A 10,446-nucleotide genomic window follows, 5' to 3' on the forward strand; every position below is an offset into this window, starting at 1 on the left:
GGCAAGGGCACCCCAGCAGCCACACCTGAGCAACCAGAGTGAGGCAGTGCCTGCGGGGCTCAAAGACCAGAGCACAGGAGTTGTGTGTGTGCGTTTATGTGTGTGTGTGTGTGTGTGTGTGTGTGTGTGTGTGTGTGTAGAAGGGGTGATCCCTGAGCACAACCAGATGTGACACCCAGACTTCCCCCTCAAAAAGTACAAATGGGGACTGGAGTGATAGCACACAAGGGCATTTGCCTTGCACGTGGCTGACCCGGGGTCAATTCCCAGCATCCCATATGGTCCCCTGAACACGGCCAGGAGTAATACCTGTGTGCACAGCTAGGAGTGACCCCTGAGCATCCCTGGGTGTGACCCAAAAAGCAAAAAAAAAAAAAAAAAAAAGTACAATATGTAAAGTGTGTGTGTGTCTGTGTGTGAGTGTGCATGTGTGTAGAGATATATTAGAAAATGGAGTCCAGCAATGTAGATACATATTTGGTTTTTGGGCGATACCTTGCCATGCTCGAGAATTACTCCTGGCGGTGCTCGGGGTGGAACTGGGGTCGGCTAATCGCAAGGAAAACAGCCTCCCCGCTGGCTGTGCCACCCTTTATCTTTTCTTTGGTTCGGGGCTTTACCCAGCAGTACTGCTGGAGGTGTCAGGGAACCATGTGGTGCCAGGGACGGAGCCCGGGCCTCCTGCACGCAAAGCCTGAGCTCAGCCCTTTGAGCTCTCTCTGGCCCACGCCTCACTATGAATATATATGTGTATACATGTAATATATATAAATAAATAAAGGAGATATCTTAAAATATATATACATATAAAATATATATTATATATAAAATATATATATTTTAAGATATCTCCTTTATTTATTTATTGCTGTTTGGGTCGCAGCCTGTGATGCCAATGGTTCCTCCTGGCTCTGCCCTCAGGAATGACCCTTGGCAGTGTTGGGGGGACCCTATGGGATGCTGGGGATCGAACCCAGATCAGCCACGTGCTAGGCAAATGCCCTCCCTACTGTCCTTTTCCTCCGGCCCCCGCACCTGACCATCCTGCCCCCGTACTGGCTGCTGGGAGCCTGGGCATCCCGTCTCCCCACACCACTCTGGGGGTGCACGGGAGCGAGACGTGAGTCCGCTGATGAAAGGCAGGTGCACAATGGTGGGGTCTCCTGTGATACCCCACTTCTCGGGCACACGCGGTCTCCCCGACTAGGGTTTCCATCCCAGCGTCATCTCAGTGCTGACCGTGCACAGGGCCACGCAGAGGACGGCGGGGAAAGCTTTGAGTCTGGCCCCCACTCAACACGCGTGTGGGTCCCCCGAGGGCAGGCGTGCTGACGGTCACGGGGCATCTCCTGGTGACTCAGCGGGTCTCTCCTTCCCTCCTGAGCTCAGAGCCAGCGAGCAGAGCCACGCAGTTCCCCAGCCTCACCATGGCCCTGGACGACAACTTCGACTTCCAGTTCAAGGTCATTATCATCGGGGACTCTGGCGTGGGCAAGACATGCGTGTTGCAGCACTTCGCCACCGGGGTCTACAGCGCAGCGCAGCAGAGCACCATCAGCGTGGACTTCATCTTGCGTTCCCTGGACATAGACGGCAAGAAAGTGAAGGTTGGGGGGGGCAAGGCTGGGGTTTCCTCAAGCAGATACAAGTCTCAGGAAGGAGTGGGGTAAAGAGAGAACAGGAACCTCTTACAGGATCAGTCCCCCACCCCCAAGTCCTGGGGGTCTTTAAAATCAAAGCATCGAGACAAGGAAAAGCATGAAAGAAACCATCGCTCCATGTCACCATGTAAAGGGCAGGTGTGTCCACTTCTCTATGGCTACCGGGAGTCAAATTCCTGCACACGCAGATACCGTGAATAAAGTGCACAGAACTAGTCACACACATGGGACATGGCAAGTGACCGTTCTGTCTTCTTTCTTCTCCTTTTACTTGTTTGGTTTTGGTTTCGGGCCATGTCACATGATGTTCAGGGATCCCTCCTGGCAGGTCCGGGGTTTGCATGCAGTGTTAGGGATCAAACGGGTCCAAACCTCAGCACTGCAGGAACGAGCTCTTGAGCACAGAGCCAGGAGTAAACCTGGAGCAGAGCTGGGTGTGTGATAAGATAACACAATCTTAGCGCCAGAGGGAGAGCGTTACCCGCTTCCCTGAGCACATCTGGGAGCAACTGCGAGCACCCAGTGAAGACAATCCCTAAATTCACTGGGTGTGGCCCCAAACCAAAAAGAGTTTTTTAAAAAGAGCAAAAGACACGAAACCTCAGGACAACAGGTTCACCCTCCCAGCCATGGCGCCTCTGGTGGAGACCCTGAAGCCTGGGCATACCTCGGTGTCGGGGGAGGAACAGGAAGTAACAACCCAGGCGGCACCAGATCCCTGAGCCCATATCCTAGAAAGGAGGCCCAGAGAGCCGCCTTACTTACTTATGTATTTTGGAGCCACACTGCCAATACTCAGGGGTGGCTCCTGGCTCCACTCAGGAATCCCCCTGGCAGGGCTCGGGGACCATGGGGGTGCCAGGGGTTGAATCTGTATCAGCCAAGTGCAAGGCACCGCCTTCCTGCTGTACCATCTCTCTGACCCTGAAACTGCCTTTTATTTTGGATTTTTGATCCACCCCCAGTGGTGCTCAGGAATCACTCCTGGAGGGTTCCGGGGCCTCCATGGGGTGGCGGGGATCGAACCCGGATTGGCCAGGAGGAGCAGGCAAGCGCCCTCCCTGCAGTTGTGTGACTCCAGGAAACTGTGTTTTTCAGAGTTGAGGGAGCTGTGCCCGTCAGGTGGGCTGCACCTGACTCCCTCTGCTCCTGCCCCCTCCAGATGCAGCTGTGGGACACCGCAGGCCAGGAGAGCTACGGGGCCATCACGCGGAGTTACTACCGCAGGGTGGACGCGGCCATCATCGCCTACGACGTCACGAGGCGCTCCTCCTTCGAGTCTGTTCCACACTGGATTGACGAGGTGAAGGAGTACGGAGCCACCGACACGGTCATCATGCTGATGGGTCTGTATGAGAGCCTTGAGGCCTCGGGCAACCCAGTCAGCCCCCTGCTGGGGCTCAGCTCTCTGCGACACACTTGCTCATGGCGAGCGTGGCAGTGGTCAGGAGGCAGCTGGACCTGGCGAGTCCGTACCTGGCCTGTGCTGAGGCCTTGAGTTTGATCCCCAGCATCCTCAGGGGCACCAGAGCACTGTGGGGTGCATGCCTAGTGCTTCCCCCCCACTACATACACACACACACACACAAACACACACACACACACACACACACACACGGTGCAAAGGAACCAGCAGGGCTGAGGCTGGAAGGGAGATCAGTGGTAGAGTCCAGGCGAGAATGGATGAGACTCTAGTTTGACCCTTGGGCATGAGAGGGATCCTGCCCCCAGCCCAGAAAGCACAGCAGTAGACAGCACCTCAGGGCAGGTCTGGCCCAGGAATAGCATCAGAGTCACCGACCCCTGGGACATGAGCATGGGCTGTGAATTTGTTAAGGAAAAAAAGCTCTGCAGCTGGAGATAGTACGAGAAGTAAATATGGGCTGGAGCAATAGTACAGTGGGGAGGGTGTTTGCCTTGCAAGCTGCAGACCCGGGTTCGATTCCCAGCATCCCATATGGCCCCCTGAGAACTGCCAGGGGTAATTTCCTGAGTGCAGATCCAGGAGTAACCCTTGTGCATCACCGGGTGTGACCCAAAAAGCAAAAGAAAAAAAAAAAAAGTAAAGCCGTGGCCGTGCCTGAGGCCGACCAGGTCCCATCCCTGCACCACATGGTCTCTGAAACCACCAGCAACACACCCCAGGAGCCCCGGGACCAAGCAAGCCGGGCCCTGAGTATTGCCACAAGCGGGATCAATCATCGCACCCTCCACACACACACAAAAGGACCCCAAGCCAGCCCTGACAAGGGGTGACAGAAGCAGAGAGGCACGAGCGGGGTCAGCCCGACGATCTTGGGCTTCGGCGTCATTTGGCAAAGTGCCCAGGACCACTCAGACTCCTCGCGTGAAAAGAATCCAGCAGGCAGGGCCTTGGGCTAGCAGCTGCCCACCCCACAGAGGCTTCCCCGAGCACTGCCAGGGGGCACTCCTGAGCACAGAGCCAAATCCCACCCCCACCCCACACACACAATAAAATGATTTAATGAGGGCAGGAGAGATCCCTCTGCTGTGACTCTGGGTTCAAAGCCCCGAGCGCACAGCCAGGAGTAGCCCCTGAACTCTGCCAGGAGAGCCCCCCCTGCAAAATCAATATTTAATGAGAAAATGAGCACTTACTCCTGGCACATCAGGCGTGCTCAGGAGGGCAGAGTCACAGCACAGCGGGGAGGGCACTTGATGTCACAGCTGACCTGGGTTCGATCCCCAGCACCCCATATGTTCTCTAAGCCCCACCAGGAGTGATCCCTGAGCACAGAACCAGGACTAAGCCCTGAGTGTCACCAGGTGTCATCCAAACTTCCTATCCCCCCACCCTTGAAAAGGAGACGGATCTGAATCTGCTGCAAGGCCTTCCTTGCGGCTGTGTCTGGCACACCAAGGCTGCTGCTGGGGTGGGGGCTGTGCCCAGGACCAGACCTGCCTTTGCCTGCTGCACTCTGGAAGATTCTCTCCAGCCACATGCACTTGCCAGTTTGACTGACCCCAGTCACAGTTCATCCCCTTCCCGTCCCTGTCAGCCCGTTATGGCCACCAGGAGGCGCCCGTGCACGAGGCTGCAGTACTCAGGTGTCAGGATCCTGACACTTGCAGGGAGTCTTGCCCCTTGGTTGGGCCTCACTCCTGAATCCAGTGCTCCTTGGGTGGTGGGGCTCAGTGGTGGCTGCACCCTGCAATGGCCGCGTCCACACACCTGGCTGCGTGCAGCTGGATTCCCGGGGGCGCCAGAGACACGCCAGAGACACGCCCGTGTGCGGGATGGAGTGTGGCAGCAGGAGGGGTGAGCCGCACAGCTGGCCTGGGAAGGAGGAGGAAGGACGGAGGACTGGCTCTGTCCCAGTCCACGGGGCCAGACCTGACGGAGTGGGAGCAGAGGTGGGAGACGTGCTGCAGGGTTAAGGCCCTTGCCTTGCCTTGCTCGTGCCCTGGCTTGATCCCTGGCACCACACCAGGAGTGGACCCTGAACAGTGTCACAGTAAGCCCTGAGCACTGCTGAACATGCCCCCAACCCCCTATTTACACTTATTACATAGACAATTTTTTTTTTTTTTTTGCTTTTTGGGTCACACCCGACGATGCACAGGGGTTACTCCTGGCTTTGCACTCAGGAATTACCCCTGGCGGTGCTCAGGGGACCATATGGGATGCTGGGATTCGAACCCGGGTCGGCCCCGTGCAAGGCAAACGCCCTACCCGCTGTGCTATCCCTCCAGCCCCACATAGACAATTTTTTTTGCCCTCCATTCCTCTCGGAGAGCACGGTAAACTACTGAGAGTATCCTGCCCACATGGCAGAGCCTGGCAAGCTCCCCATGGTGTATTCAAATGCCAAAAACAGTAACAAGTCTCACAATGGAGACATTACTGGTGCCTGCTCGAGCAAATCGATGTGCAACGGGGCTAAAGTGATACATATGCAAACCTACACATTTGTACACACATGCACACATCCACATGCATACTCACATATATGCCCATGCATATACATATTCCAACACACGCAAACACACACACACAGGCATGCAAGTGTGGCTGGCAGGCTCTGAGTCATGTCTGTGGGTCATGTCAGTGGTGATTTCCTGGTTGTGATCTCGAGCCGTGGCTAGAGGTGGCCCACGGGGGACTGGGTGGTTCCCAGGATCTGTGTATTTGCAACTTCCTGCAAAAGGATCCTGGTTTCCATTCAACTGTTGTCAAGTTCTTCCTGGGAGGGGAGTGAAGGGGGAGCTGGGAGACAGAGGTGGGCTACAAGGCCCCTCAGGGGACAGCAATGAAAACCAGGTGGAGGAACCGGCCCCGCCTGCTTTCACTGTCAACACAGGCAAGAAATCCTCCGTCCCTGGGAGCTTCTCTTTGGATGCCGCCTCGAGACATCCTAGTCCCCCTGCGGGATGGGGGTGCAGAGATGGACGCCCCCCTCGGCCAGCCCCCTCGGTCCTGGGCTCTCTGGGGAACTGGGCCTGTTCCGCGAGTGCTGAGATGGTGTCAGACACTGTCAGTGCTGAGGGGATGCGCATCTGTGCAGTTTACTGTCTAGATTCTCGACTGGGAAAAACATCCTAGGGCTCAGACAAAGCACAGGGCCAGGACACAGATGTCGCATGCAGCTGACCCACATCCGGTCCCCAAGCACTGCCAGGAGTGATCCCTGAGCACAGAGCCAGGAGTCAGCCCTGAGCAGCACCAGGTCTTCAGAGCAGAGACCTGTCGTACCACTAAAACACGCACCTCTGGGCTGGCTCTCCACACCCGTGTTCTCGAGCACAGATGTCGCTGGCCTGTCCCCACTCTGGACAAGCCCGTGTTCTCTCTTGAACACACACGTCTCCCACCGAGTTCCAGTAAAAGCTTTCTTCATCATGAAAGCAGAGACGAGAACACGCCCCTCTGGCCTTCCCTGTGTTGGCAGTGGCAGAAGATGGGCTCGACAGTGCCCCCTTTCGTGCTACCCACGACGGTGTTTGAGTTTTGTGTGCCAGGGTGAATGTCCTTGTACTGCAGTGAGTGGATGTCGCTCCTGGCTGGGGCCTGGGGGAGTGGCACTGTCCTGCTGGACGCTTGCACACACCTGCTCCTGTGTTGCTGCACCAGGCCTGAGGGCGGGCGGAGCTGCTGGGACCAAGCTCGGCTCAGGGGTCCAACTCCAGGCCTCGTGCTTGGAAAGCCGGAGTGCCACGGCCCCATCTGAAATGCAATCCTCAAAGTCTGTTTAGAAAAAACAAACTGGAATAAGCGGTTCACCGGCTCCCAACTTCTACCTCCCTACTTCCAGGGACCAAGTCTGACCTGTGCGAGAGGCGGCAGGTGCTGTTCGAGGAAGCCTGCGCAATGGCGGAGAAGCACGGCCTCCTGGTGGCGCTCGAGACCTCGGCCAAGGAGTCCAGGAACATCAACGAGGCCTTCGAGCTCTCGGCCAAGGCGCTGATCGCCCGCAACAGCCTGCCCGCCCTGAGCAGCGTCACCCACTCCACAGCCATCGTGCTGGCCCCCTGCTCCCAGGGCTCCCAGGGTTCGAGCCAGGGCTCCCAGGGTGCGAGACAGGGCTCCCAGGGTTCGAGACTGGGTTCCAAAGGTGTGAGACTGGGTTCCCAGGGTGCAAGCAAGAAGACCAAGTGCTCCTGCTGAGCACGCTTCCGGGGTCTGCCAAGTACCCCTGTCTGCAGAATATACCGAGTGTCTGCCAGGTACCCCAGTGTCTGCCGAGTACCCGTGTCTGTAGAGTACCCAGTGTCTGCGGAGTACCCCAGTGTCTGCTTGTCTCAGCGTTTATAGATTACCCAATCTGTAAAGTACCCAGTGTCTGCAGAGTACTGCCCTGTGTGCTGAGGACCCCAGTGTTTGCAGAGTTCCCGGTGTCTGCTGAGTGCCTGGTTTCTGCCCCACCCCGGGTCCGGAGCTGCTTGCCACTCGCCTTCCCCAAAAGGAGGGCCAAGTCCCTCTGCTGGCCTCCCTGGAACAGCCAGACTGGACAGGACAGGTTTGCTCTGGCATGTCCCCTGGGCCTTTTCTCTCCTGCAGAAGCCAGGGAGCTGCCCGGGTCGCAGTGGGGGCTGGCGCTCTCCCATAGACGGTCTGAGTACCCCAGGCGCGCTTCCCCTTCGACCCTGACTGAAGAGTGATGAGAAGACAAGGGAGGAGACAGGAGGTCTGGAACATTCCGGAGCCATCTCCAGGAACCCGGCCTGGGCACAGGGAGCAGCGACAGGCCCGAATGCTGGTGAGGGTGGGGGCGCGTCCTGCTGGGGTCAGCGGCTGCGCTGTGTGCCCATCTCCTCGGACACGACACCGTCCACTCTAACTGTGCAGAGTCGGAGTCACCTGCCCGCTGTCCCTTGAGCTGGGACAGAGTAGCCAGTGTCCGCAGAGCACCTCAGTGTGTACCGAGTATCAGACCGATCCTGGCCTCGTAGGCCTGCAGACCCCGGGAGCAATAAACCTTGTTGGACAGAGCTGGTTGTCTGCTGAGATGCAGCACAGGACCCTAGGGCCAGCGGAGCTGGGCCAACCCCAGCACCGGCAGGGAACTGTCTGCCCGGGACGGCCCCCAGCAACTCCAGTTCAGAGCACTGCCGAGAGTGCTCCCCCAGGCCCGCCCCCGAGCCCTGTGCTCAGCACACTGGTCAAAGGGTGGGAGAGACAGGATCGGAGCTCAGGCCCTTCCCTGACTGCAGCTGGCCAGTTTGTTCCCCCAAGGACTGCCAGGAGCGATCCCCGAGCACCACCGGGTGTGGCCTGCCCTCCCCAAAGGCGCCTCCTGCAGCACTTGGTGTCGGTTACGTACGAAAGGAATCTACGATCCCAATTCCACCATCCAAGAGAGCACGGGGGGAAGGCTCTTACCTGTACGCAGCCGACCGGGTTCAGCCCTGCACCACACGAGGTCCCTGAGCACCAACGGGGATTAGCTCCTGAGCACTGCAGGGTACGGCCCCAAACCCCAATTACTTCTCACAAGATTTTGGTGGTGGGGGGGGGCAGGCACATCAAGGAGTGCTCAGGAGATACTCCTGGCTCTGTGCTCAGAAGTGACCCCTAGTGGTTCTTCGAGGACAATGCAAGATGCCAGGGGGCTTCTCATCAGGGTCAGCGGGATGTGAGGCTCAGCCCCGGGACTCTCTCTCTGCCCTTCCTCCCCGGTTTCTGGGTTTTGTCTTTGGGTTCCAACCCCCAGCAGCACATATGGCCCCCCAAGCAGAGCCCTGAGCACTGCTGGGAGGGACCCCGCTTTGCCCCCCAATGGGGGAAGTGCATATTGCTCCTTCTAGGGCTGCAGGAAGTGGTGGAGGGAAGTGGGGGGAGGGGGCAGGGCTGAAGCAGAGCCTGCGCTGCATGCCAGGCCCCCCAGGAAGCCACAGCCCAGAGTGACTGTTTCCTCCACCAAGACACCGAGATAGCGCCAACCTCTGACTGCTGAGAATGAAACCGCTGCTGGCGGGCAGGTGCCGGGACACCGGGTGCATTTAGTGAGCAGCAGCTGGGCTGCAGAGGTGGCACAGCGGGGAGGACGCCTGCCTTGCTCACAGCCCACCCAGGTTCGATCCCTGGCAGCCCCAAGTAGACGCCCCCAGCCCGGTCGGCAGTACGCCCTTAGCACAGGCGGGTATGGCCCAAAAAGGGGGGTGGAAATTGAACCGGCACCGAGCACACCCCTGGCATGGCAGAAGCCCTGGGTGCGACTCGCACAGGCACGAAAGCCTTCTGCTGCTGTTGGGGCTCACCCAGGGCTGCTCCGGCCTCCCCGACTGCACTCAAGGACCTCGTGCCAGGGAGGGACCCGACAGCAGCACCCACGGCAAGCGCCTCAGCCCGACGCTCTCTCTGCGGCCAGAGAGCTTCCTGTACAGCACCGCACACGACCCCCTTCCGGACAGCAGGGACCCCCGCCACACCCCACCCCGGCACAGGGCCACAATGAAGGCTGAGATGCCTCCAGGACCAGATTTTGGGGACAACGCTGACCCCAGAGGTCAGGCTGACTTCCACTTTAGCCAAGAATTAGGAGAGGGGGGAGCAAATAGCAGAATCAAACTAGAGACATCCCTTTCCCTGCCCAGGGGAGGGGAGGGGAGGGCGTTGTCAAGCACAGGGCCATCTGGAAAGGGTAAACACCTGACCCTGCCACCTGACCCCTAACACAGGACACGAACCCGAAGCTGCATGGCCAGTGACACCACAAAAACACAACAACAAAACCCCTCAAACTCGGACCAAAGTTTGCCAAGCAAAGTGCCCAGGCTGGGAAGGCTAGGGGATCCTGAAACAAGCTTTTCATATCTTCAGGATGGAAATTCCTTTTGCACATTGAAATGCACCAGCCACCTGCAGAAACTAGGTTTTCCAGCAGGAAGGGAAGGACCGGCCTCTAGAGCCTAGGGCATTATTCTCCCTCCCTACTTGTGTTTCAAAAAGCAGCTCCCTGGGCGCATATGCTGCCTGAGCCCATGTGCTACTTGCACCCGCATGGCCGAGCACATGTGTCACCCGAGCACACGTGTCGCCCGCATCTCCCCTCTGGAGATGTGTACTTCCATGCTTTCATACTTTTGCGTCTAAAGCTCGGGTATGTGCAGGGGCTTCCTCCACCCTTGGAGAAGCCCTCGTTCTCTCTTCAGCGCATTACTCTTCCCTCTCTCTCCTTTTCTTATCCCTTCCTCCCATCCTCAAAAGCCTCTAAATAAAATATGTTACTTCAAAAAAAAAAAAAAGCAGCTCCCTGGACTTGAAGGGGTCATTATTGCTGACGTCAGGCTGGGGAGAGGTTATTTAGCCTCGAGTTCTTCAGTG

The 10,446-nt window shown here is 57.8% G+C and overlaps 1 protein-coding gene across 1 annotated transcript; it reads left to right on the forward strand.

Moving 5' to 3' along the window:
* Nucleotides 1–1,427: 1,427 nt before the first annotated feature.
* Nucleotides 1,428–7,381, forward strand: LOC101548836 (ras-related protein Rab-19-like). Its single transcript, XM_055129519.1, has 4 exons — nt 1,428–1,607; nt 2,824–3,007; nt 6,935–7,192; nt 7,326–7,381. The coding sequence occupies exons 1-4, from the start codon at nt 1,428–1,430 to the stop codon at nt 7,379–7,381; spliced, it is 678 nt and encodes a 225-aa protein (XP_054985494.1).
* Nucleotides 7,382–10,446: the final 3,065 nt, after the last annotated feature.

This window comes from Sorex araneus, chromosome 1 (genome assembly GCF_027595985.1).
Source record: "Sorex araneus isolate mSorAra2 chromosome 1, mSorAra2.pri, whole genome shotgun sequence".
Taxonomy (NCBI): Eukaryota; Metazoa; Chordata; class Mammalia; order Eulipotyphla; family Soricidae; genus Sorex; species Sorex araneus.

What these genes read in the sequence shown, in the direction of transcription:
- LOC101548836 (XM_055129519.1), top strand. Translation starts at nt 1,428, where the DNA reads ATGGCCCTGGACGACAACTTCGACTTCCAGTTCAAGGTCATTATCATC. An exon ending in TAGACGGCAAGAAAGTGAAG is followed by an intron (nt 1,608 to 2,823) that starts GTTGGGGGGGGC and finishes TGCCCCCTCCAG; the next exon opens with ATGCAGCTGTGGGACACCGC. An exon ending in TTCGAGCCAGGGCTCCCAGG is followed by an intron (nt 7,193 to 7,325) that starts GTGCGAGACAGG and finishes CCCTGTCTGCAG; the next exon opens with AATATACCGAGTGTCTGCCA.